The 24269-nt window shown below is 33.8% G+C and overlaps 2 protein-coding genes across 3 annotated transcripts; one reads left to right on the top strand and one right to left on the bottom strand.

Annotated features, from left to right (window-relative positions):
* The first annotated feature begins 2294 nt into the window (after positions 1-2294).
* Positions 2295-7281, top strand: LOC130647016 (leucine-rich melanocyte differentiation-associated protein-like). 2 transcript variants are annotated; one of them, XM_057452721.1, is made up of 6 exons: positions 2295-2379; positions 2632-2732; positions 2939-3065; positions 3939-4078; positions 4872-5001; positions 6229-7281. In XM_057452721.1, the coding sequence occupies exons 1-6, from the start codon at positions 2353-2355 to the stop codon at positions 6400-6402; spliced, it is 699 nt and encodes a 232-aa protein (XP_057308704.1). In that variant the 5' UTR covers positions 2295-2352; the 3' UTR covers positions 6403-7281. The 2 variants fall into 2 exon arrangements, with proteins under 2 accessions (XP_057308704.1, XP_057308702.1); XM_057452719.1 differs by having other exon boundaries at positions 2295-2384.
* Positions 7282-8511: 1230 nt separating this feature from the next.
* On the bottom strand, positions 8512-23563 carry LOC130647015 (solute carrier family 12 member 8-like). Its single transcript, XM_057452718.1, has 12 exons — positions 22970-23563; positions 22016-22091; positions 17201-17268; positions 16876-17067; positions 16564-16795; positions 13431-13632; positions 13152-13239; positions 12879-13025; positions 11833-12295; positions 11464-11564; positions 10885-11066; positions 8512-10111 (listed from the first exon to the last, which is right to left on the bottom strand). The coding sequence occupies exons 1-12, from the start codon at positions 23156-23158 to the stop codon at positions 9961-9963; spliced, it is 2091 nt and encodes a 696-aa protein (XP_057308701.1). The 5' UTR covers positions 23159-23563; the 3' UTR covers positions 8512-9960.
* Between the last annotated feature and the right edge of the window lie 706 nt (positions 23564-24269).

Here is a 24269-nt window from a genome sequence, read left to right as displayed (position 1 = left end):
AAAAAATCCTAAATTTTGTGAGTTTCTCAGTGTTTTCTTCTGACATGAAACAAGTTTTCCAGTTTTGTCTAAAGCCTGAGGAAAGGAAAAACTACTCGCCCAGTTACATCAAGGCTGCAAAAGAAAGAAGTGGACAAGGACAGAAGATAAACGTCACATCCCAGCCAAAAACGAAAGTGATTGACGTCGTTGGTATTAGCAACTGTGTGATTTTAAAATATGATTGTAAATTTTCGGCTTGCGTAAACTTTTCAAAGAAACATAAACATCCAAAGCACGTGATCGATCCGTGATGTATTATTTTTCTCAGAAGGGTTAAGATCAAAGTTGTTATTTGTGTCTTGTTATCTCCTTTACTTTGCCATATTTACTATTTTTATATTTATTTTATTTAATAAGGGACATTTCTTAAAAATCTTTGGATTGGACAGTATATCAGATTTATGAGGTAGTTTTAGATAGTCTAGCTAGAATCTATCTGTCTGCTTTATATTTTTGACTAATCTGCAATTTTAGACTGCAGTTGCTTAGAACGGTGGCCCTGTTCTGCCCAATCTTGGAACGCCGTCTTAAGACTGGCCAGTCCAATCTTCCGACAGTGAAAAATGGGTGACCAGTCTTAAGACTGGACTGCCCAATCTATGGACATGCATGCCCAATCTTTGAACAATTGTGGAAGACAAACAGAACAATAAGATTTTTAGAATTTACCTCTTAATAGAAACTTTAAATTGAAACTTTTCTTGGAAAATCAAAAGGCCAAAAATTTATATATTATATATATATCTATATATTATTATATTATTAGCTAGCTGGCTACAGCTCGCTAGCTGGCTAAACATCTCATCCAATGAAATTAACAGCTAGTTAACTAATAATATTATTGAATACGATTTTTCTGATTCTTTATGAACAAAAACATTTTATTTTTAAGATTTAGCCACTACTACAAGCTGTATATAAATGCTAAATGTATAACACATGCTCTACCCAGCTAACTAGCTAGATAAGATTTTTACTCTACTGTGTCCAAAAACTAACAGGGTCAATTCAACAGTACCCAAAATATGATGTTTTAATGTGCCTGAGAATGTTTTTTGGGTCTTGCAAAAAACAGAGCTCATGTGGTACATCCCTTCTTTAAAATCTAAAAGGCGCCAAAGATGGGCCTAACATGGTCTTTTGCCCAATCTTGTGACACCCTGCTCAGTCTTAAGACTGGCCGGCTAGTCTTAACACTGGGCAATTTTATGTCCAAAGATTGGGCACCGTCCTAAGATCGGGCAGAACAGCCTCATCATGACTTACTTCTCTTCTTAAATCTTTACCCCACTTTATAATAAGTTTATCTTATTCTTTATTATGATAAAAATTGTAATTTAACATTTATCAAAAAAAATTCAAAATAGTAAAGCAAATATAAAGCCACATTTTCTTGTGTTTTCAACATACTTCTCGGTTTGATGTCATCTCCTGGGAATCATGCGTTGCAGCAAATTCAATTTTAATTTTTGTAGCTTATTATTAAATGTCTAAGCTAACTTTTTGCCATAAGACTAATAGAAGTAACACTAGGAAACATTCTTTAGGCTTTAGCTAAAAAAACAACAAGCTGTGTGGACTCATTAACACATTTGATTTTTTTTGCAATTTTTAATTTTAACCGAGTTCTTGCATTTGTGCATAATTTTGGTGCACGGTTTTCTTTACGTTGCGCCTAGGGCTACTCTATTATATTGGTACGATGCAGAAATTTACAGGTTTCTATTTTGCCTTGTGCCCTAATTTATGTTTGTTTTCAATAAAAGAGTATGTAAATATCAATATCAAACATAAGATGTGTATTTGTTGTTCCCTTTATGTTGCATACACATTTCATGTTTCCCATGGGTCTCTGGGACGTAGTTATGTTAGTTAGTTGGCTGTGTCCAGTCCATATTATAACTTAGACCAGTACAGTGCCGATTGCCGATTGGATATATATTGAAAGGCAAACAGTATAATTAAACATGAAACTTTTCGATATTTTTTAAAAACATGTTTCAGTATTTTATCAGTTTTGTACCCAATCTCCTTGGAGAAGTTTCATTGTTATTCTTCATTGTGTCGTCAATGAAATTAAGAATTTTTAAACTCATATCAACTTGATCACGGAAAAGCCTATATAGATCTTAATTAAATTGTATAAAGACCCCCTGGTTACAACACAACCTTCTCTTTTGAGAATTTTAACTATTTCTGTTATCCCAAGGTTAGGCCGTAATTACACAATTTATACATTGATTTATTATAGTAAAGAATAATAAAGTTCATCAGTGTTGGTCAGTGGAAAAATTAAAAGATATATGTATTATGGAACATCTATTCTCAGATGGCAGTGTAAGGTTTTAAATACATTGTATTATTAGTAACTGTTTGCAGCTTTTTAAATTTGCAGAAGTTAGCTGTCATAATACCATTGGCATATCAATGCATATGATTATACCCCATGCTGAGAAAAAAGTCAGAGTTTAATATGCTGTTAAACACTCAACGTTCTTTTTGGTGTTTAAAAAGTCATTAGTTGTAATATCAGTACTGTATGTGATACGTGATACTATATTTATTACTTGTATTTCTTTTTTACTTTAGTTATCTTTTGTTGGACAGGACGTTGAGTGTATACCACCATGGCTATCTAAAAAGTATGGAACTAATACAAAGCGAATAGATTTAAGTTACAATAGACTAAGGTAGGCATCATCCTCATTATGAGTCATAAAATTATAAGTCAATTGCTTTTAGATATTTTAATTTTTCTACTAGAACATCCTTCAGTCTGAAATAATCTGAATTATATTCTCCTTACAGAGCTCTAGAAAACTAAGTGAATGTTTCTGTGCATGAGGTTTGTTTAAATAATGCTCCATTTCTCTATGATTTTTTCTGTTGTTTGCAGGAGTGTCAAGGGGTTGGTTGGCTTTGCAGAGTTGCTCGAACTTGTTCTGGATAACAATCAACTATCGGATGATGTGGAGTTTCCACAAGTCAACACTTTGGAGACATTAACTATAAATAAAAATAATGTATCCTTTCTTAATAAATACATACTGAATAAACAATGCTGTTCATGTGTAGGAATTCTTTAAAGAAATTCCTGCATTAAAAATGATATTTTTGTATAGGATAAAAAGTTGTTTATCAATTTTTATGGAATTTCTTAAAAATCTTTTTTTAATTCTTAAAATATTGATATTAGAAAATTTCGAGCTGACCTAATAAATCATCCTTGATTATGTAATAAGGTAGTAAACATCAAATCTATCAATCAAATCTCAATTCTAGATTTCTTGCAAACTTAAGTAATATTTAAACTTGATGATATCTTGGTATTTGGAAAGCTTTGTAGCTTAAAATAGTCTCTTCTTCAATTATAAGTAGAAATATAATGACAGCATTTGTCAAAACTTTCTTATAATATCATAAGATCCCCGAATTTGAATATTTAAAATTTAAAATTTTAAATAATTTAAAAATAAAAAAAAGATTTTGAAAAATTTCAAAAGACTTGATAAGCAAGTCTTTACTTTCCACAACATATAAAAATATAAATCCCTTTAAAATGTGCATCCAAAATGTATTATCAATTGTTTTGTTTTTCTGAGGACAATTCATATGATGTGATGTGTATCAGGTTTGCCATGACTTCAAGAAGAATCCAGGTTTTTTTTTTGCTTCTTTCGGTTTTTGTTTTGCTTCTAGTTAAAAACTTACACAAAAAAAAGTTAGTAAAAATTTTGATGCTAAAAAAAGAATTTAAGCCGGAGACAATTTTGGGAAATCCTAACCAAACAGTAGACTCCTTGCAAGAGAAAAGCGAAGTTTCATTTCAGCTAAGTTATGTTATGTTAGGTTTCACTTCTAGTCCAGCAGTAGTCGTTCCTTATCTAGCAAATTAGATAAAAGATTTAGAGACTTTTCTAAGCAAGGTGAAAGAAAAACTACCAAATCTCAAATACCTTTCCATGCTTGGTAATGAGGCGTGTCCTAATCAACTAAGCAGTTACGAAAACGACGAAGAAGACTATCAAAGATACCGGTACGTAATGATTTACTTATTTGTTGATTGATTGATTGATTAAATGAATAAATAAATGCATGAATGAATGAATGGATAATTAATTGACTGACTGACTGATTGATTGATTGATTGATTGATTGATTAAAATGCTGGGTTTAGATGAAAAACTACGTTAACTTGATTTTCAACCTGTTGTTGTCAAAGAGCCTTATTTTACTTTTGAGGGATTCATTTTCGGCGAATTTTATCACTCGCTAATTTTAATCACTCGCCAAAACCTAATCTCAAAAAATTCAAATAGATTACCGCACAAATAAAAAAATTATTTTTAAAGTTTTTGCAAATGCACTTTACTGACTGCATCTCAAGTCTTTAAGGAAAATGGTTATTACAACGAAGACATAAAATACAACATTTAAAATGGTTGTTTTCATTCTTCTTGTCAGACCTTTATATGTTTCATGGCGTGGTTTTCGTTACAACTTTTTTAAATAATCGACAACCATATGTCCACTTATATGAAATTGAAAATTGATTAAGAATTTGTTAGTCTTTTGACTAGCAAATAGCGACGAATATTTTAACCATTACTATGCGAAACAGTCGAAAAATTCAACCTTCAAAGTTCTAAAATTTCAAATGCTTTGGAAATGGTCTATTTGACGACCAGGGAGCTCAAAAATCTTTCGCAAGAAATTATTTCATGTGGTACAAATTTACATTTTTTTTTAAACATTTTTTAAAAGTTTTATTTTTAGCATGTTTTTTATTCCTTTTTTATTTTTTTTAATTTTCTATCCTTTATATTTAGTTACTACACAATATACTGTCTGCCGAAATTAAAATTTCTCGACTCGACCCCCGTGACTGCTGATGAAAGAAAAGAAGCTCAAAGAGTTGGTGCGTATATGAAAGTTGTGACGTCAGAAATAACCGAATCGGTATGAAATTGTTTTTGTTGTTTTTGTTTTGAATAACTTAAATTTGATTCTAACTCAAGTAAATTGTTTTAAGCCAACCAGGGCTCGTTGCCATCACAAGTAAGAAAAAACAAGCTTTATTCATTCAAACGCTCTCGTTTAACGTGAAAATGAACTTAAAAATTTGATAGTTCTGTTATTGTTTCAAAAGCTTCAACTGAAAATGAACTTAAAAATTTGATAGTTCTGTTATTGTTTCGAAAGCTTCAACTTCTTTGTAAAAAATAAAAATAATTCTTTCTGTGAACGTTATTTTTGTCATATTGTAGGCATGGGAAGTAGTGTTCATTTTTGTTGCGCGAAACCATATCCTTGCTTCTGACAAGACTGCGATAAAAATGTATTATAGGACGAATTTTGTTTCGTTTCCACTATTTTAAACTGGTTTTCATGCCCTTTTTACCTGAGCACCCACTGCACTATTTTTCTTAGCGTCGCACCTAGTTGCAAGTAATGCATGACTTTTGATTTTCTCGAAGATAAGTATTTAATCTTATGTGCACTGTAGAGCTACAGTGATGGGAAAATCAAAGTGTGTACATTTTTTAGCATAATGGCGTGCTATTCTAAAAGATGACGAAAAAATCATGTTATGTAGCTATCACAATCCAAACCTTAATTTCTTTATGTCAGAGGTGTCATAAAAATTCTTAATTTTGGACAGTCACTTTTAATTTTTCTCCCTTGGTTTCTTAATATATAGAAAAGGAAGGATTACATGCTTTTGAAAATGTTATTTCGTTACCATACCTCTACCGAGAAAGGACGAAGTTTTTCCATTTTGTTACTATACCTCTATCGAAGAAAAGCTTATTTTTGTCCTTTCGTTACCATACCTCTATCAAAGGAAGACGAATTTTTGTCATTTTGTTACCATACCTCTATAAAAAAGGCTTTTTTTCTTATTTCGTTGCCATACCTTTATCGAAGAAAGACGGAGTTTTGTCATTTTGTTACCATACCTCTATCAAAGGAAGGGTTATTATTGTCATTTCGTTACCATTCTTCTGTCGAAGATCGTTTAATTTTCACTAAAATCAGAGGGAAAGTAAGTTGGGAAGTCTTTCTTTCTCTCTCCTAATTAAATCTTTAGACCCGGCTCATATAAATATTGCCACGATCTCCGGAAAGAAATTTAAACTGAGATGAACTATATTTTATAAAAATTATGCATTATTTAAATTTCAGTCGCCTACCGAAACTAACAAATCAGATAAAAACGCATCCAACGATTTGTACTCTCCGCTACCATCAACAGATTCAAGAGAAGGCGATCATAAAAGTTCGTTTGGTAAATGTCGGTATGTTTATTATGGAAAACATTCGGAAGGAAATCGATTTATTGTAAACAACGACTTGTAAATAAAAAAAAAATATCTTCTACTCCCAATGTGATGTGGTTTGTGGGTTTGGGTCTGGTCCTGTGGAATAAAACGTTTCCAAGAATAAATGAATAATGTGGATAAAAATAAACGCATATTATAATGTATGGGCAGAAATTCAGAATTTCAGGTTCGGTATATTTCTATCGAGGCTTTTGTTTTAAGCTATAGTCAAATGTCCCGTCGGTATTCCTATCTCTTTTTGCCTTTTGGATTTAAAGATTAGTTCAAAAGATAATTATTTTTAACTGTTCTTTTGTTTAAATAATTATTGATCATGTGTTACAGAATAGCCTGCCTCGACCCTGCTTTTTCACGCATTACTCAAAGATCAAACTTGTCAAATTTTGGTTTATTGAGCTTGCTTTCCGGTTTTGTTGTAATGTGTAAATGACAAAGAATGAAAAGTTCACAAACGTATATTTCATTTGTGTGTTTGTATTTTTCCAGTGCCATATATTTGAGTTATTTTGTTTTATCTATAAAGTAACAAAAATATTGACTGTCGAAATGGTTGTTTTCGCTTACTATCGACTATTAAAGCCTGTGTGAGAGAGAGATAACACGGTCGTTCGTTCGTTCGCTTGATCACATATTCAAAACTCGTGGAAACAAATTTTGAGAATGTAAAAACATATATATTTTTTAATTTATTATTTTGCTACGACTTAATATTTTCACAATTTAGAGTGTGCGACCTCGTCCTCATGGTCTTTTATTGCTTTATATCGACAGTGATAGACCCTGGGGACGAGGTTGGGTTAGTGATGTTTAGTTCTCTCACTTTACCCTTTATGTACTGTCACAATATATATTTTATTTTTATTTTTATATTATCAGAAATATTACAAGTTTACGATTTTTTAGTTTCATTCTCATATTTCGTGTGATATTGTTTTTCTCTTTTTGATATCGCTATCACTTATATCAAAAAGAGAAAAAAAAGCCCTGGGATCGAGGTTGCGATACAGTGGTAATGTTCAACGTGGTCGTGGGGCCTGGTTGCAAACTTGTCAGTGTTAGCCTTATGTTTTTCACGTTTCAAAAACACCTAAGAATCCGCATGCAGGTGTTGCTGTTGTTCAAAAACCTAGGGAAGCCTAAAAACAGAAAAGTTTTTGTGATTGCTACTGAGTAACAACGGCATGTATAAAAACACGGATGAGTGCTAGAATTTAAGGAGGTGGGGGTACCGTCGTGTGTGATGATTTGCAACTTTTATAATCGTTTTACAACATTTTGCGGATTATTGCACATGAGCACACATTCTTGTAGGTAAAAAAACAGGACCGTACAGATTTCTGGAAGTACACGATCGAAAAGACATTAAAGACATGAAATTTATTTATTTAAAAATGTTTTAAAGTTTTAGCAATTATAGGCGAACAATATTTTTATCTTTGGTCATTTATGTATTCTACCGACTGGAATGAGTGCGCATGCCCATTGTTCTCATCGCAAAATCAAAACATTACATTACTGCTAGGAGGATAAAAATAGATATTACTGGGTGACTGAGATTTTGCGTATTCAAAACAGTGAAACTTCCTTTAAGCGGACATTTTGGGACAACTTAACGATTATGGTGCATCGTGATTCATTAATTTTTGAACACATACGGAAACGCAATAATTATTGTTGCAAAATGTGAAAAAAAAATAATCCATACAAACAAATTTGAATTTGAATTGTTTAATGGAATAAAAACCTTATATCTGTTGATGCGTTTCAAATTCGATACAAAAAATACAGGGAACACATGAAAAACAATTTCATTAAGAAAAATGTCCGAAAATTTCGATAGAAATTATTAAAATGGCTGCCAAATCATCAAATTATTTTCAAAACGCCATAATTTACGCCACAAAAATGTAATGTAAGCATCGAAACTGCGATGATTTATGTCGCAAAATGTATAGCACGCATTAAAACGCCATAATTTACGCCGCAAAAAATGTAATGTAAGCATCGAAACCGTGATGATTTATGTTGCAAAATGTATAGCACGCATTAAAACCGAGGTATTCCATATTCGTCTGATTTCATGAGCGCAAATTACGTTTGTGTGTTCAAAATCAGACGCAAAAAATCCAAGACTATAGAAGTGTATATTTCCGCGTTATAAAACAAATAAATACTTTGCATATAAACAAATAAAAACACTCACAACTTTTGTTTTACCTAACCAAGCAACTAAACGTAACAATATATCATTCGCCATACAAGCGGAGAAAATTTCTCTTGCAAGAATGAAATGTTAAAGGTGAATGATAAACTCGATGAAAACCACAAACAGTACAAGAAACAATCAAAAGATTACAAGCAGAAGACAAGAAAAAAACAAAAGAAAAAAATTCAAACGTGTTCCATATCCACCAACTTTTATTGGCAACGAAATTCGAAGAAGACTGTCTCAAAACTAAGTCACCTGAGACGATATAAAATATATGGTACTGGGAACGAGACTGTTTTCTTAAGTGATATGGCAACAGGAACAAAACATTTGAAAAGTAGGTTCGTGTACACATCCACAGACATATATATATACTTTCTATGATTTATGTTATTTAAAATATATACAAAAGAACACCAAGATATAAACCCAATTTTGTACATAATAAATAAATAAATAAATTGCTGAACTAAAAGGCTCGTTTCCAACATAACAAAAGAAAAATTAGCATTATAACCAATCAGATTGCAGCAATATAACCAATCAGATTGCAGCAATATAACCAATCAGATTACAGCAATATAACCAATCAGATTGCAGCAATATTATTTTTCTGATTCTTTCGTTGTTTTTTTTTTTTTTTTTTTTGTTTTTTGAGCGGGAAATGCGCCTTTATAATAATGTATAGTAATGCATCACTTTTTAAGAGTGCAAACTGAAAAAAAATTTATTTCCATATAAATAAGAAAACTGTCCTCTTCTATCTTGAGCTATTTGCGCCAGCCTTTAATACAAGCTCATCAGCCATTAAAAATTGTCCACTTTGTTTTTAGGTCCTAAATTTAAGAAGATAAAAAACCATTCCACGTTTCAACTGTGTTTGATTTCATTCTGGTTAATCTATTTTTAAAAAAAAATAATAACCTGGAAAGAAATGCAGGTCAGGAATCAATATTTTGGTAAAGAATTAGTCCCTGTTTTAGGTTAATAAGGATATTTTAAAGGTCTGGCCATTGTATTTCGCGGTCGTGAATTTGCGCAAAACAAATAGACAAAAAAAAGGAGGCAAAAATTTTAAGATTTTTTTACAGGTGACACTTCGTATATATTTATATTCGCGTAATTCACGACCACAAAATTTATTTACACAAAAATAGTATTTCCAGACGCTAAGAAAAGGCGTTCCGTTAAAATACTTCCCAGTTTCATCGATTTCGTACTGCGCAAGTTCAAATCTTCATACATTATTACAGATCTAGAGGTAAACTCAAAAAATACTTTTTTAAAATGACTAACTATATAATTTATCAATTTTATTATTACCATCGTCTAACCGAAAGATACGGAACCGATTGATTAACAATGCTAATGATACGGTACCGGCTTATTAATTAAAGATGCCAAGTGTTTCCTATCGCGATGTTCGTAGTCGGAGTTATCTTGCGTTACTTGATACATAGCTATACCGTATGGAACTTGATCTGTCTGTATAACCACGTGCTCTTTCTTCTCGTCACTATAAAGAAAACACAAACAAGAATATATAAATCAAAGAACGTCTGTGAGGCAAGGTATGAGGAATACCCAACTCATCGGTTATAAGGCAAGGTATGCAGCCATAAGGCCAGGACACAAATCAATCGTTTTCAGGTTCTGAAGGGAGTACTGCGCAGAGAATTTTTCCTAGCTTTCAAAAAAATTTCCTGAAACACTCAAAACTATTCTAGTCTTGTTAGAAATAGAAACTATGAAATTTTATCAATATTAAAAAAATCTCAATTTCTGTAGGTGTTTCTCTTATTTGCAAAAATGACAATTTATTTTACGTTATAGGTAAGTAAATAAGGGTAAGCTTTAACGGGCTTGGGGATTTCATCCTAACGGTTGGCTCTTCTCCAACGGTAACTGAGTTACATTATCCGCTAGAGATACGTATAGCATTGCTCTATACTTGCTTGCCTGTCACACAAGCCAACTGGTGGTCAGTAGATAGTTTCAAATTGGTTGTGAATTAAAATTTTAAAGTGCGCCGGAGTGAAAAATCGAACTTGACACCTTACAAGTTGACAGCGCTGCCACTGCACCATCTTCGCCTGTACGAATCCTGCATAAGGTTTTGAATCTAAGATCCTGTCAAGTCGCTAGGCAAATATTTTTTAAAATAATATTTCCAGTGTAAACACTAAACAGTTTTTCGAAATACTAAAAGCCATGGGCCTATAAGGGAAAAGGTATGCGAAACGTAGGGAAGGTGGAAGATTGACTCTGTCAGTAAACTAAAACACGCACCTGTCTTTTTTTCTTGAGAATATCGAGCAAAGCCACTGACCGAAATGAAAATCACTTGATACTCCTGGTGTTGAACCCGATCTTGCTTGACTGATGAAGACATAGAGTAGTAACGTTACCGACAAGTTGGCTAATGCGTACACCCAACTAATGCTGAACGATAACAAGATGCACACCAATGCCTGCAAAATGAAGAAAGGGGAGGCGTTTAACGAGATGCTTAGTAGGATGTAAGAAGAACGTTGATAGCTCCCTACATGAGTACAGTTGTCGGCCTCAATATAGTTAAACTTGAAAACAATAAGTCTATTGATTAGAGCAACGGAGAAATAAGAATAATGACCAGCCTGGTTAGAATTTTTGTATAAAAAAAAGCGTGTAGTGTAAATCATTCGAATTTTAAAAATTACCAAATTCTTCACCTTCAACTTCATAACAAAAAACACGTCTCCTTACAAAAAAAAATCGAAAGGTTTCAAGACTTTCACTGGTTGTTTTAAACGAAAGTATAATTTTCCAAGATTATTTTTTTTGTTTTAATTTTTTGAATTTATGGGTTTGATAAGACAAGTTACTTACAGCGATCAGCGATACCCAACGATTGCAAAGTTTTGCATATAACTCATTTGAATGCTTCTCTTCTATCCACTCTATATCACGACTAGAATCTTGCCTTGTCACTAAAAATTGTGAAAACATGTCTCCAAAATAAATACATGAGATTTGCTTAACAGAAAAACAAAAGATGAAATTAGTGCAACATGATTCATTTCACTAAATTGAAACGATGAATTCCTGTTTTCCTATTTTTTTTACTACTTTTCAGAAAACTCGCAAATGAATCGCAAAGTTTTGTATCCGCGAAATCAGTACGTTTAAGGTACCCGTCATCTGATAGGATCCTCATGCTACAAATAATATTACATCATTAATAAAACCTAAACTCACTGGGGTGCACTTCAACTTCTGTATTTTCATTATAATCATTTGATAACTTCACAGCCTGTGGAGGAGCGTTTTCAGTTGGTACATCACCATTGACTGCTTGTTCTTGAGAACTCTCCTTCTCATGTACAATCATAGTATTAACTATGCTCTCCTTTTTAGACACGACGCTATCTGATAACGCACCATAACCGTTGTGTGTTTTAGAATACGGAGGAGGAGTGCTTTCACTAAATCCGTTCTGTCTTTTTAAATACAGCGAAGGAGTGCTTTTTAAAGCGTTCTTTTTCTTAATATCATAGCTCATAGCCATGGCAAAATATGAATAATTTATAGCAGTATATGTGGCAAGGAATGGCATCGTCACAATAGGAGCCAGTGTGTTCAAGTTGCCAACAAATATGAACATCAAAGCGATGAAGGATACAATCAGCGTGGCATTGCGCGGCTCTTGATTGACACCTTGCTATAAAAAAAGTAAAGAAGAAAATTAATATCAACTACCAAGTCACCTAATCCAGCTTGTAAAGAGAAATATTAAAACCAGGCTAACTGAGGCCTGCATATGCATGACACCCAACATTGTCAATAAACCCCATGATGGTTGTAGAGTGGCGACAGTGGCTATCCCAGTCACAACCAACTAACCTCCTACAAAGCAACTGTTGGAAGGGAAAATCAACTTTAAAAAATATAAACCACAACAAACCTTTTGTATGGGAAAGATAAAGCAATGTAAACAAAAACTAAAAACATTGTTCTGTTAAATTGACAGATAGCATTCCCTTTTAAAAATAGAGTACGCCTTGGGGTTTCCACCTAGGCCACCAAGAATTGACAGTTTGTTGATTGTAAAGCACAACTTTTAGCAGCACAAAGCTTGGACAAAATGATTTTCCTCATAAGGAAAATATTGATATACTTCGGGAAACAAGTTGCACGTGCGGAAAGATAGAGTTACAACATACCTAAACGATCTCATGTTACTCTCCACCATCCCCCTCAAAAATTACCCATCCACAAGACCATTTATAAAATAACCAACTTACTAATTTCGCAAAAGGTTTTAAAATCGGTAGAACATCATCTTCAGCAATACTCTGCAGCACTCTTGGTGGACCAACCAAGCCACCCAGTGAAGATGAAAGCGATGCAACAAACAAACCGAAAATAAACAATGCCCCAACCAGAGAAATCTAAATAAGTTATAGGTTAACAATGACATAGCAGAATCGCTGTGTCTGAAATGGTACATGTGAACAACTTTTTCTCAACACTGAAAAATAAGAAGAGAATTTAATATTAGAGAAACACATCCTTACTTTCTCCATTATCATATAGTCACTTTGCAAAGCCACTCTTGAACAAGTTGAACCAAGAAATAAAACAATAATTGTATACAATGCTCCACTAAACATAAATAAATAATAAAACATTATGGTAAAGTTATGATAAGGACACAATACGGAAAGAGCCTATATTAAAGAAAAACACGTCAAAATCACGGCACATGAGAAGAACGTGTTAAAATCAGGATAATGACTCGTTAAAACCACGAAGATGAGAATTATTATAAAAACACATTACAAATTAAAACATACCATACTCCAAGACTTGCAACTGATCCCTCTGGGATGTTTTGTCCTGGATCTTTCAAGTCACCACTCATATTTACACCAGCTAATACACCGCATGCAGTAGGAAAGAACACACCAAATACAACAAAGAAGGATACGTCATCAGTAAATTCTGACTTTAAATTTTCTTCAAAATTATAATTTGAGAATCCAGTGAAGCCTGCTTCTAAAGATTAAAACTTATTTTTTTGTCATTATGTTCAAATGCCAACTCAATGACAAGATTTGATTTGTGTAGATGATAGTTTGTCATGACATATCAACATGTGCATTTTCTTGAGAGTATAGTCAGATCTTCAAATCATGACGAGTGAGTATAATCAGTATCGTCATTACAGATATAACTACTTTGTGCATTGCTAACACATTGCATGACAGCAACAGCAGGGATTAATCCATGGTACCCAGAACTGGGAGCCGTAGACGAATCCACTACACTACATGCTACAATATATTAGAGATGTCAACAGATAGCTTATCCAGATGGTAGGTATTATGTATATATAATAGTTTATCATGGCACATCCGTGCTGTATTTAAGGTGCTGTGTTTATGATGGTTTTCAGGAGAAGGGAAACCAAATATAATATCATAATATAGGTATGGTAATATCGAAAATAATACCAATATATAATATCCGTTCTTATTGTTCCCCTCAATATATAGTTACATTCTACCTAAAAACTATTACCTTTTTTAGTAACGCATAAAGAATTTTAAAATTCTGTGCCTGGACTATTTAAGGGCAGATTATTGGGTGGGAGTTTTCAATAAAATGAATTAAGTAATAATAGCGTATCACTTAAATTAAAAAATTAAAATAAAATATATAATAATAAAATATACTAACTAAAAGCATCCTCTGATCTTAAACTATATGCATTTATTGAACTTAAATGTACTGTCCGGTAAAACATTAAAACTTGATATTACTTACACCTTAGTACAAAAGTAAAGAAAAAAGCATTTAAATACAACCAAAAATGTCTTTCATAAGTTTAAACTAAATTTTTTTTTACTTGACCATGCCATTCTCCATCGCCATCTTTACTGAACTTTGAACACAGAAAAAGGACTGGGTAAAAACATTAATATGCGCAATTTATGCAATGACGTATTCTTTGGGTTACCCCTGTGTAGAGATTGGCGCGTTCAAAAAAAGAAATGAAGAAAAAAAGTTAATGTTATTCCAACAGAATTTTTTTAAGTTTATCAACCATGTTCACAAAAAGAAGTGTAAACATAATTGGATTTCAGTTTAAACCAGAACGACCCAATAACAAACAACAAATTCCCTCTTATAATGACGATGAAGCAGACGCACTAGAATCACCCACTGCTTTTCGCACATAGATAGATGTCAGTGAGTGGTGCTTGTGTGAAAAGTACGAGACGATGCCTTCAGCTGTTGAGTGCTTCTGTTGTAACGAGGTGGACACTATAAATACTTTCAGCTACAGGGTACCTATATAATTTGACCTTACGTTATATTATAAATTAGCTCCTGGGTACAAGATTTCTATTGTGTTTTAGATAAGAAATGTATAACAGAGCACAAAGATATCAACGCGATTGGTATTTTAAAGAATTGCTCTTCACAATCTGAAAAGCTGTGAACTTAAAAATAGGATGAAGTTTCTAACAAGTAAGTCGCTAGCACTCTTAAAATTTCTGTTGCCATAGTATTTCCAATCTTATTTGAGGATGATATTTTTAGATCTTATCAATATGCGGCATGCTGCCAATTCTGTTAGTTTGGTCATAACTACTTAGGAAAAGGCGTTCGTCGAGTGATACCATCGTGTTGTGTCTAGGACATGTAGAGAATCTCCAAGTCCGAATCAGGTGTATACCGACTTTAAAAAAGGTGAAGAAATACCTGAAATTGATTTTTTTTGGACAAATAAAGTTGCCGAAGAAAATATTTGATTGTAAATTAAAAACCAACCTTGCACTTGGTACTTTTTTATATTAAAAAATAAACAGAAAGCTGTACTGGAAACGAGGTTGCACATTTTTTCAAATATTTGCAATTGGTTAAAATATACATACCGTAATGCTTCGAATAAACACCTGGGCGTTTATTTCATTTTTGACATTTTTGGGGGCATCAAGGGGAGAGTTTAATAGAACGGGGCGTTTATTCGAAGCATTACGTTATAAAAAGTGTTCGCTGTGTTGTTTGCTAATTGAGGTAGCTTTGGTAATAGATAGGGGTACTGGGAACAAGGTTGATAATTGTCAAAGGAGTATAAAAGGTACATAAAACACAAATTAATTAATGCGTTTGTATTTTATTGCATTTTTCATAATTTCTCCTTTTGCTGGTCGGTTTTCTGGAGTGCAATATATATACAATATGACAACAACAGTTGATAGTTTGGTATATTACGAAAAATGATTACCAGATTTCTCAAGGAATTCAACTTGACATGTGGCGTCAGATTTTTTCATTTCACCATCACACGATGCTGTTTGATTCGCTAAGAACCCAACGCTTACGTTACAACAAAATATAATTCTAGCCTCCCTTTCATGTAGAATGGCTTCGGTATAAATTTGCTTTCGAAAATGTGCGATATGAAAAATTTGTAAACATAAAGGAAATGTTATTCGAGTTGTAAAACTTAAGAAATATAATCACTTATATTTTTTGCAACAAATAAGAAAAGTTGAATTCAATTCAGGCTACTTTTTTATTATTATATTTTTACTAGACAGTACCTTTAAGTCACCTTCCATGTATCGTTTGTATTATAACTTATCAAATCATGCAAATTGTTTTTTGCTTTTTGTTTTGTTTTCATTTTTGCAAAGTTTTCAAAATGACAAATGAAAAAGATGAGTGTGATTTTGGTAATTCAGAAAAATATTGTTTTGGATATTAAAAAACTATTTTAAAGACGCAAGAGGTACAAAATGGAGAAGAGTTATTAATCCAATACTCAGCAGCTCCATTTAATGGTGAGTGTGAGCTACTGCCAAATAATGTTAGATAACCCATATTGGTTTAAACTAGATCTAACGTAAGTTTTAAATATTATCTATTGCTAATGCAACAATCTTAAAGGTCTAATAACAACTCTGTTATGCATACCTGGTTTCTCCTGGGCTATTGTTCCAACCACGAAATCCAACATGGCGACAGCCAATATCACAATTAATATGAGTTGAAAACGTATAATCCATTTCACACCAGATATAGCAATTCCAAGCAAAATAAATAACGTTATGATACTAACAATACGTATTGCCCATGCTTCGTTCCAGTTTATTAAGCCAACTAGAGATTCTGCAAACCCAGTACAATATAATGCAGTAGCAGTAGCCTAAATAACACAAAACTTCTGCAAATCTATCTTATAAATTTCAGTTAGTTTTCTGGTTATATTTTAAAAAAAGTACTCACATGACCAATGCAATATAAGAGACCGATAGCTCCACCAATTCGCCCACCAAGCACATGAGTGATAATAAAATAAACACCGCCTTTACCGATATGACAACGGTCACATATCCCAACTGCAGACATGACAGTTGCCAAAGCAACTAAGAACGATATTAATACTATTAACAGAGACAAGCCAGTCCCAGCATAACCCTAAAATAACAACAAAGGAAATTACTAAAAATCAAATAACAAAAATTTTAAAACCCATGATTACATAAATATGAAAATATAATTAGTCAGATGTCCATATTCTGGAACCACCTGTAAGTAAATAAGTACTTACCACCATCCAACCAGAACGCAGAAAAACAACAACACCAATCATGTTCATCACACAAGTAGTAAACACTCCTAAACAAAAACAGCAAACATTACATACTAGTTGTTTCCAAGAAAATCAAGTTTCAAATTACTTGAACAGTGGCTAATTTCAATAGTGAAACATTGGTATGTCATCATCATCATCATCATCATTCTCGGCTTAACGTCCGTTTTCCATGCTAGCATGGGTTGGACGGGGTTTATTAATGACCCTCTTCCAATCTGATCTAGACTGTGTTAGATCTAAACTCAACTTCCTCTGTATCAAGTCTGTCCTTATAACCTTCTGCCAAGTCTTTCTCGGTCTGCCTCTGGGCTTTGCCCCAGGAACTATTAAGTCTCTACACTTACTTACCCAATTATCCTCCTCCATTCTTTCCAAGTGCCCCAGCCAATTCAATCTTCTTATCTGGATAACATCTTTAATTCTACGGAGACTTAGCCTGCTTCTTAACTCATCTGAACTCTTTCTGTCTCTCAGACTGGCGTTACACATCCACCTAACCATTCTCATATCATTCCTATCTAAACGGTCAAGATCTTCCTGCTTCACTGCCCATGTCTCACTACCGTACAACATAACACTTCTTACACAGGCCTCATACAACCTACCTTTTACCTCAATTGACAGGACTCTGCTAGTCAACAAAGGAAGTAACTTTCTGAACTTTTTCCAAGCAGAACCTATCCTGCAAGTAACACTTCTACCAACACCCCCTTCACTGCCCAACATATCACCTAAGTAACAGAAGTTCTCAACTATCTCTAACGAGCCACTGTTGTACATCATTACAGCTGGAAATACTTCATTCTCCATAATCTCACCTTTGCAACGCTTGCATACAAACTGTATGCCAGCTCTTAACCTTCCACTAATACTACTGTACTTCTTATGTACCCAATGCTTGCAAGTCTGACAAAAAATTGAGTTACTACCAACCCCTTTCCTGCAAACTCCACAAGGCCACTTTCCAGCTACAAGGTCACACTTGGCTGCGATGCTACTAATCATGACTTTAGACTTTGCTGTGTTTACCTTTAGCCCTTTCTCTTCTAGTCCTTTCTTCCACTTCTCAAACTTTTTAACTAATTCTTTCATCGACTCTGCTATGAGAACCAAATCATCTGCATACAATAACTCCCATGGACAACCTGTTCTGAACTCCATCGACAGCGCTTCTAAGACTAGAATAAACAACAAAGGACTAAGTACAGAACCCTGATGTACACCAACATTTACACTAAATTCATTACTAAGTGAATCGTTAATCCTGACACGACTTCTAGCATTGCTGTACATAGACTGTACCATCGTAACTAGCCACTCATCCACACCTAATTTTCTCATAGCCTACCAAATAACTTTACGTGGCACTCTATCAAAAGCTTTCTCTAAATCTACAAAGGCAAAATAGAGATTCTTTCTCTTTCCTAAATACTTTTCCTGAAGCTGTAAAATATTGCATCTGTTGCCCTGGAACAAAACCAAATTGCATCTTATCTATATCAATTCTTTCTCTAAGTAACTTATTAATCACTCTTTCAATAACTTTCATTACTTGATCAACCAACTTCAAACCTCTATAGTTACCCTTTTCTAATGTATCACCCTTGCCCTTGAAACAATTCACTATTACACTCGACTGCCACTCACTCGGAATAGCACCATCCTTTATAATCTGGTTAGCAAGACTTGTAATAAGCTCAACTCCAATATATCTAGATGCTTTTACCATCTCTGCAACAATACCTGATACTCCTGCAGCCTTGCCAATTTTCAATTTCCTAATAGCCTCCACTACCCATTCTGTCTTGATCTGCATAGCTGGCCCTTCTACAACATCATCATCAGACAAATTATCCTCGTCCCAATCAAACTCAGTGTTAAGCAACCTCTGATAATGATTCTTCGAAGCTACCCTTTTCTCCTCCTCTGTGCTAGCCAAAACACCTTCATCATTACGTATACACTTCTCACCTACAACATCTTGATTAGTCTTCTTCATTTGCTTTGCTATCTTGAATACCTCATTGCGCTGGTCTTCCCTTCTTAACACATCTGCAAATCTGTTTCTCTCTGCTTCTGATTTTGCCTTATACACTGCTGTACGAGCGCGACGCTTAGCTTCTAAGTAAATATTTTTACTACCACCTGACTTCCACTCTTTCCAAAGTTTCCTCTTTTCCTTTATACACTGGTCAACCTCATTATTCCACCACCAGGTCTGTCTATGTCTAGCTGGTCCTTTCGTCCACCCACAGGTATCATCAGAAGCTTCTAGAAGACAATTCTTCAAAGTAGTCCAAGCACTTTCAACATTGTCACTATCACATTGACTATTGTAGGCTAACTGCTGGACTTTTGCACTAAATTGTCTTGCTATAATCTCTTCCTTCAGCTTCCAGACTTTTCGACAGGGCCTGTACTTTCCATTGGCTTCTATAACACTCTTCAAGATAATATCACAAACCAGCAACCTATGCTGGGAAACACACTCTTCCCCCGATATAACTTTCACATCCTTCACCACTTTCTTGTCTGACTTTCTAATCAGGAAGTAATCTATCTGTGTCTTACAACCACCTGACTCATATGTTATCAGCCTGCTCTGTCTCTTACTGAATGATGTGTTGCAAACCACCATGTCTGTTGCCATTCCAAACTCAAGCAATCTGTCCCCTTCCTTATTTCTGCTCCCAAATCCATAGCCTCCATGCACACCTCTATAACCTTTAGATGACTTCCCAACATGACCATTAAAGTCGCCGCCCACCATGACAAGTTTAGTGTCCAAACTTTGATGTGACTGCTATAAACTCATCATAAAACTTATCTTTATCTTCCTCACTGAGTCCACACTGTGGAGCATAAACTGACAGAAAAGTGACAATCCTATTACCTATCAAAAACTTTATCACTATAATATGACTATTAACACGCATAACATCTATTACTTTTTCTACCCACTTCTCTGCAACGAATATTCCCTCCATATCCATCACTATTACCAATCCAAAAAAGCTTATACCTTGCCCTCCTACCTTCCACAAATCTCACTGAAGCTCCTCTCCACCTGACTTCCTGAACACAACACATATCAACAGATCTACGTTCTAACATTTTAACTACTTCACCTGCTCTACCTCTCAGAGTACCAACATTTACACTAGCCATCCTCAACCTAGTGTTATCTACCTTGTGATGTAATAGCTGGGTAACGGTCTGACGATGCTCACACCTGACATCTGTCCTACCGTGCGCGACACCTTCGCTCCTTAGAGTTCCAGCCCCGTTTACTCAGTTTGTCTGATCAACTATTCTTACGCCAAATAATAAATTTAACAAATACATAAATGGTCAAAACCAGAGAGGTAAATTATAACTGTATGCACACTATAAAGAATTACTGAAAGACTTAGTCTGCTATAATGTTTTGTTACTATATGGTCTAAACTTCAGTACAACTTTAACAAAATTAAGTTCCGTCTTGGCCCATCAGTAAGTATTTGTCCATTTTATATGATTGCATGTCTATGGGCTTAACATAATGATACTTAGGACACTGTTTGCTGACAGCTGTTCCACCAGTAACAAAGGAGCACATGTAACACTTCTTCTTAATCTGTTTTGTTAAATATTTTAATGTAATGAACACAACAAAATTATTGGTTGGTTGGCTTTAGTTTCAACAGCGATCACTCTGACGCATGCAAGGACACATCCAATTCGGAAAAATGACACAAGCCATTAATTGCTCCCCCAGTTCCACAAAGAGATTGGCTAGCTGAGTGATATAGATTTCTGAACTTGGAACTCTAAATTTGTTTTTCTATATAATAATTTTTTTTATTCAATTAAAATGGAACATAAGCAGATCCCAACTACACTTGTTGTGACAGTAAAGAGTTTATTTCTAATGAAAATTTTTTAACCATTTCACGCATGCCACCTTCATTTAAATCGACAAGACTTTAAATCATGGCTTTGTCACTATGTTAGTCTTAGTTACCAATAGTAATCCCCAATCTAATTTTGCACAGTGCTCCAGGTTGATAAATTTCTGGCCATAAATATTTCTGTACCTTATATATCACAGCAAATCACGTGCGGTGTACAGGGCAAAGAAATTTTGCTTGTGGTACACGATTTATCACACAGTACTTTTTTCTTAATAAAAGGCCGGTATATTTTTCTTCTTAAAAAGCATGTATTTAAATCAATAAAACTAATGTAGTAAATATGACAGATAGTTGCTACAAAGATGTGTCCTTTTGTACGAAAATATAGTTTTTCCCTTACAATGCAGTGTACGAAATATGAAGTATTTATGGACACATACTTTAAATGTTTTCACGATTTATCAAATTTTAAACAGGCAAAATTCTTCTCTAATACTTTTCATCTCAGATACTACTCTAATACTCACATCACTAGGGGGGGGATTGGAGGGTTTATTAGCTAAAAGTCACTGTAAAACCTCTAAATATGGTATTATTTCTATTTTTTAGTTGTTCACTGGAATAAGCTGCAGTCTCTGTGTCCTGAATTAGATCTTGCTATTCTATCAAAATCTAATCTAATCACTGGTGGCCTCCTTTAGAATAGTCCTCGACTAATAGTAATATCAATTAGTCATTTTTGTAACAAAATATTTATTATTTATTTTTTGCTTTTACATTATACATGACTTATTGATAAATAAATATTACCACTACTCTGTCGTAAATGTTGTGTCCTTAGTTTTGTTAGAAAAAAAAATCTAGGAAAAACTATTACCATCCCATGTGCCAAATAACAATTTGCTGGTAACAAAAAAACTGGACTTCCACCATGAATCTTCAGAATTAGCATTCTATAAAATTGAAACAGGAACCAAAATTTTAACAACATTATGCAACATGAAACTAAAGCATCAATTCAAGGTATATTTGTATTTAGACCGAATATTGCAGCTTTGTTTTTACGAGAAAGACAAAGTACTAAGTTTCTTAAATTTTATTTTTTAAGTGTAAAAGGAAACAAATTTTGAAGTGATTAAATTTTGTTCTTTTTGTTCTTTAAACATTCAAAGTGATCTGAAAAAAGATTGCTTGATCACGGAATTCAGACGTTTTTATTTTGTGCTTTTATCTGCATAAACACAAGCCTCTTTCACTGGCATTCTTAATTCTAATAAGGTATGGTTTACAGTAAAAACTATAAAGTTATGTAACAAGCAGAGTTATCAACACCAGACCGATTTGTTTAAATAATTAGCATTAAGGAAAGTATATGTTATATGTCGTTTAAATATGTGACATTTTTCTATGCAATAAAAATTGATATTCAGAACTTTGTATATAGACAAATTCCGTTGTTTACATTCTTACTGATAAGCTCTTTTGGCTCTGGCATCGGTGTGACAGAAACAAAAATTGGGGCGCTGGCTGAAGCAAAGTAATTATCAGTCCATTTCGTTACACAAGGGCATTCTAAGGATTATAAAAAAGAATTCAAACAAATCAGAAGGCATCAATCTATACTTCATAATAGTTTAAAATCTCAAACGATGTTTTCATGCGAACACACAGGAAAATCGACCTCACTTCACCTAGCATCTTTTTTCCTGCCACGCAAATGCCTGAGCCAAAGATCTTACTGCTGCAAAGTAAACAAATTAAGTCATGCTGGAATTAATCTACAAACATTAACAACTTAACTGGCTATTATACAGAACAGTTAGCTAGCTACCTCTTGTTCATGTTCAAAAAGTTCTTTAACTTCTTCTTTTGGTTCTGTCGTGTACATATATTCAGCCTTTGCAGTTGCTCCTCTTCCTGCTTTAGATTGATGATAATCACTTGTTTCTGCAAGACCAAATTTAGTCCAGTCAAGATCAACCTTTTTACCAATAGCAGCTCCATTAACTGTCTCTTCCATTATATAACAGGTAGCTGTAAGGCTATCACACAAAATTAACACTATAGTTCACCATTGGGCCGTGTTATATCAGCTCCAGCATCTAAAAGCTCCAGCTAGTTATAGCTGGGGTGGTTTTCGTACAAGTTTTGATGTGTTTTGATTTTGATTTGACCTACTGGCTTGTGAATCAGCTTAACGGTTTGTTTTTTAACGGTTTGTTTATTTGTATGCACCGCAAAACTTTGTTATAACAATCTTGCTAAATGATAAATGAGTTAGGCATACTTTCAAAAACTAACGATAATTAATTTGCACTGTAGCTAGCTGTCTATCTGTGTAGAGCTGCCTAACAGGCACTTATTTACGTTTCTGTGTGTTTGCCGTGATTGTTTGATCTTGGCATTTCATGTTTCTCACCCGGGTTCGATATATCGGATCATTCTTTCTAAACCCGACTTTATAAAAAAAATAGTTTTTTTGTCCTTTTTTGAAACTGCCGGGTCAAATTGTTCGCACTTTGACATAATTAAAAATATATATAAAGAATTATATATATTATATATATATACCCTTTTCAGATATAACAATTCCAGGCATTTCCGATGTTGTCTTGCTGTGAGATTCCGGATTCCCGGATTTTTTTTAACAAGATCAATTAAAAAATATAAATAGATAGAATCAGAAACAAAAAATTCTCGTTATTTTGAAAATTTTTCACAACAACAAAAAACAATGGCGAACAATTCTATCTCATAATTAATTCATGATTCATTTCTTTAACAACAGAGATTTACTTTACTTTATTATTGCATTGCCCCCTCCTGATTACACGAGACACAAGCAAGATTCAAAGGCCTGCCACATATCAGGTTAAGTTGGGAAGTGGGGTGGGAGTGAAGGAGGAGGTCAATTAACCTTTCAGTAATTTGGGTCAAAAATACAGTTCCACTGGTAGACACTCACATTTTTTGGATTAAATTGCACCTTTTTTAAAAATTACATTAGTCCTAGAGAATTCTTTTATAAAACAAGTGTATATCTTCGCTTGTGACACCATTTTACTTCCTAAGGCCTAAGATACTTTACGTGTTCTAACAATTGAATTTAACTGACCATATTACAACAGCTT

Source organism: Hydractinia symbiolongicarpus, chromosome 6 (genome assembly GCF_029227915.1).
Source record: "Hydractinia symbiolongicarpus strain clone_291-10 chromosome 6, HSymV2.1, whole genome shotgun sequence".
In the NCBI taxonomy this organism is placed as follows: domain Eukaryota; kingdom Metazoa; phylum Cnidaria; class Hydrozoa; order Anthoathecata; family Hydractiniidae; genus Hydractinia; species Hydractinia symbiolongicarpus.
Note: the sequence above shows the minus strand (reverse complement) of the source record. Positions and strands in the feature narration are given on the sequence as shown.

What these genes read in the sequence shown, in the direction of transcription:
- LOC130647016 (XM_057452719.1), top strand. Translation starts at nt 2,346, where the DNA reads ATGTATTATGGAACATCTATTCTCAGATGGCAGTGTAAG. An exon ending in TTAAGTTACAATAGACTAAG is followed by an intron (nt 2,733 to 2,938) that starts GTAGGCATCATC and finishes TGTTGTTTGCAG; the next exon opens with GAGTGTCAAGGGGTTGGTTG. An exon ending in TAACTATAAATAAAAATAAT is followed by an intron (nt 3,066 to 3,938) that starts GTATCCTTTCTT and finishes CTAGCAAATTAG; the next exon opens with ATAAAAGATTTAGAGACTTT.
- LOC130647015 (XM_057452718.1), bottom strand. Translation starts at nt 23,158, where the DNA reads ATGGAAGAGACAGTTAATGGAGCTGCTATTGGTAAAAAGGTTGATCTT. An exon ending in TTTTTGAACATGAACAAGAG is followed by an intron (nt 22,092 to 22,969) that starts GTAGCTAGCTAA and finishes TCAATTTTATAG; the next exon opens with AATGCTAATTCTGAAGATTC. An exon ending in GTTGCAAGTCTTGGAGTATG is followed by an intron (nt 13,240 to 13,430) that starts GTATGTTTTAAT and finishes ATTTATGTTTAG; the next exon opens with TGGAGCATTGTATACAATTA.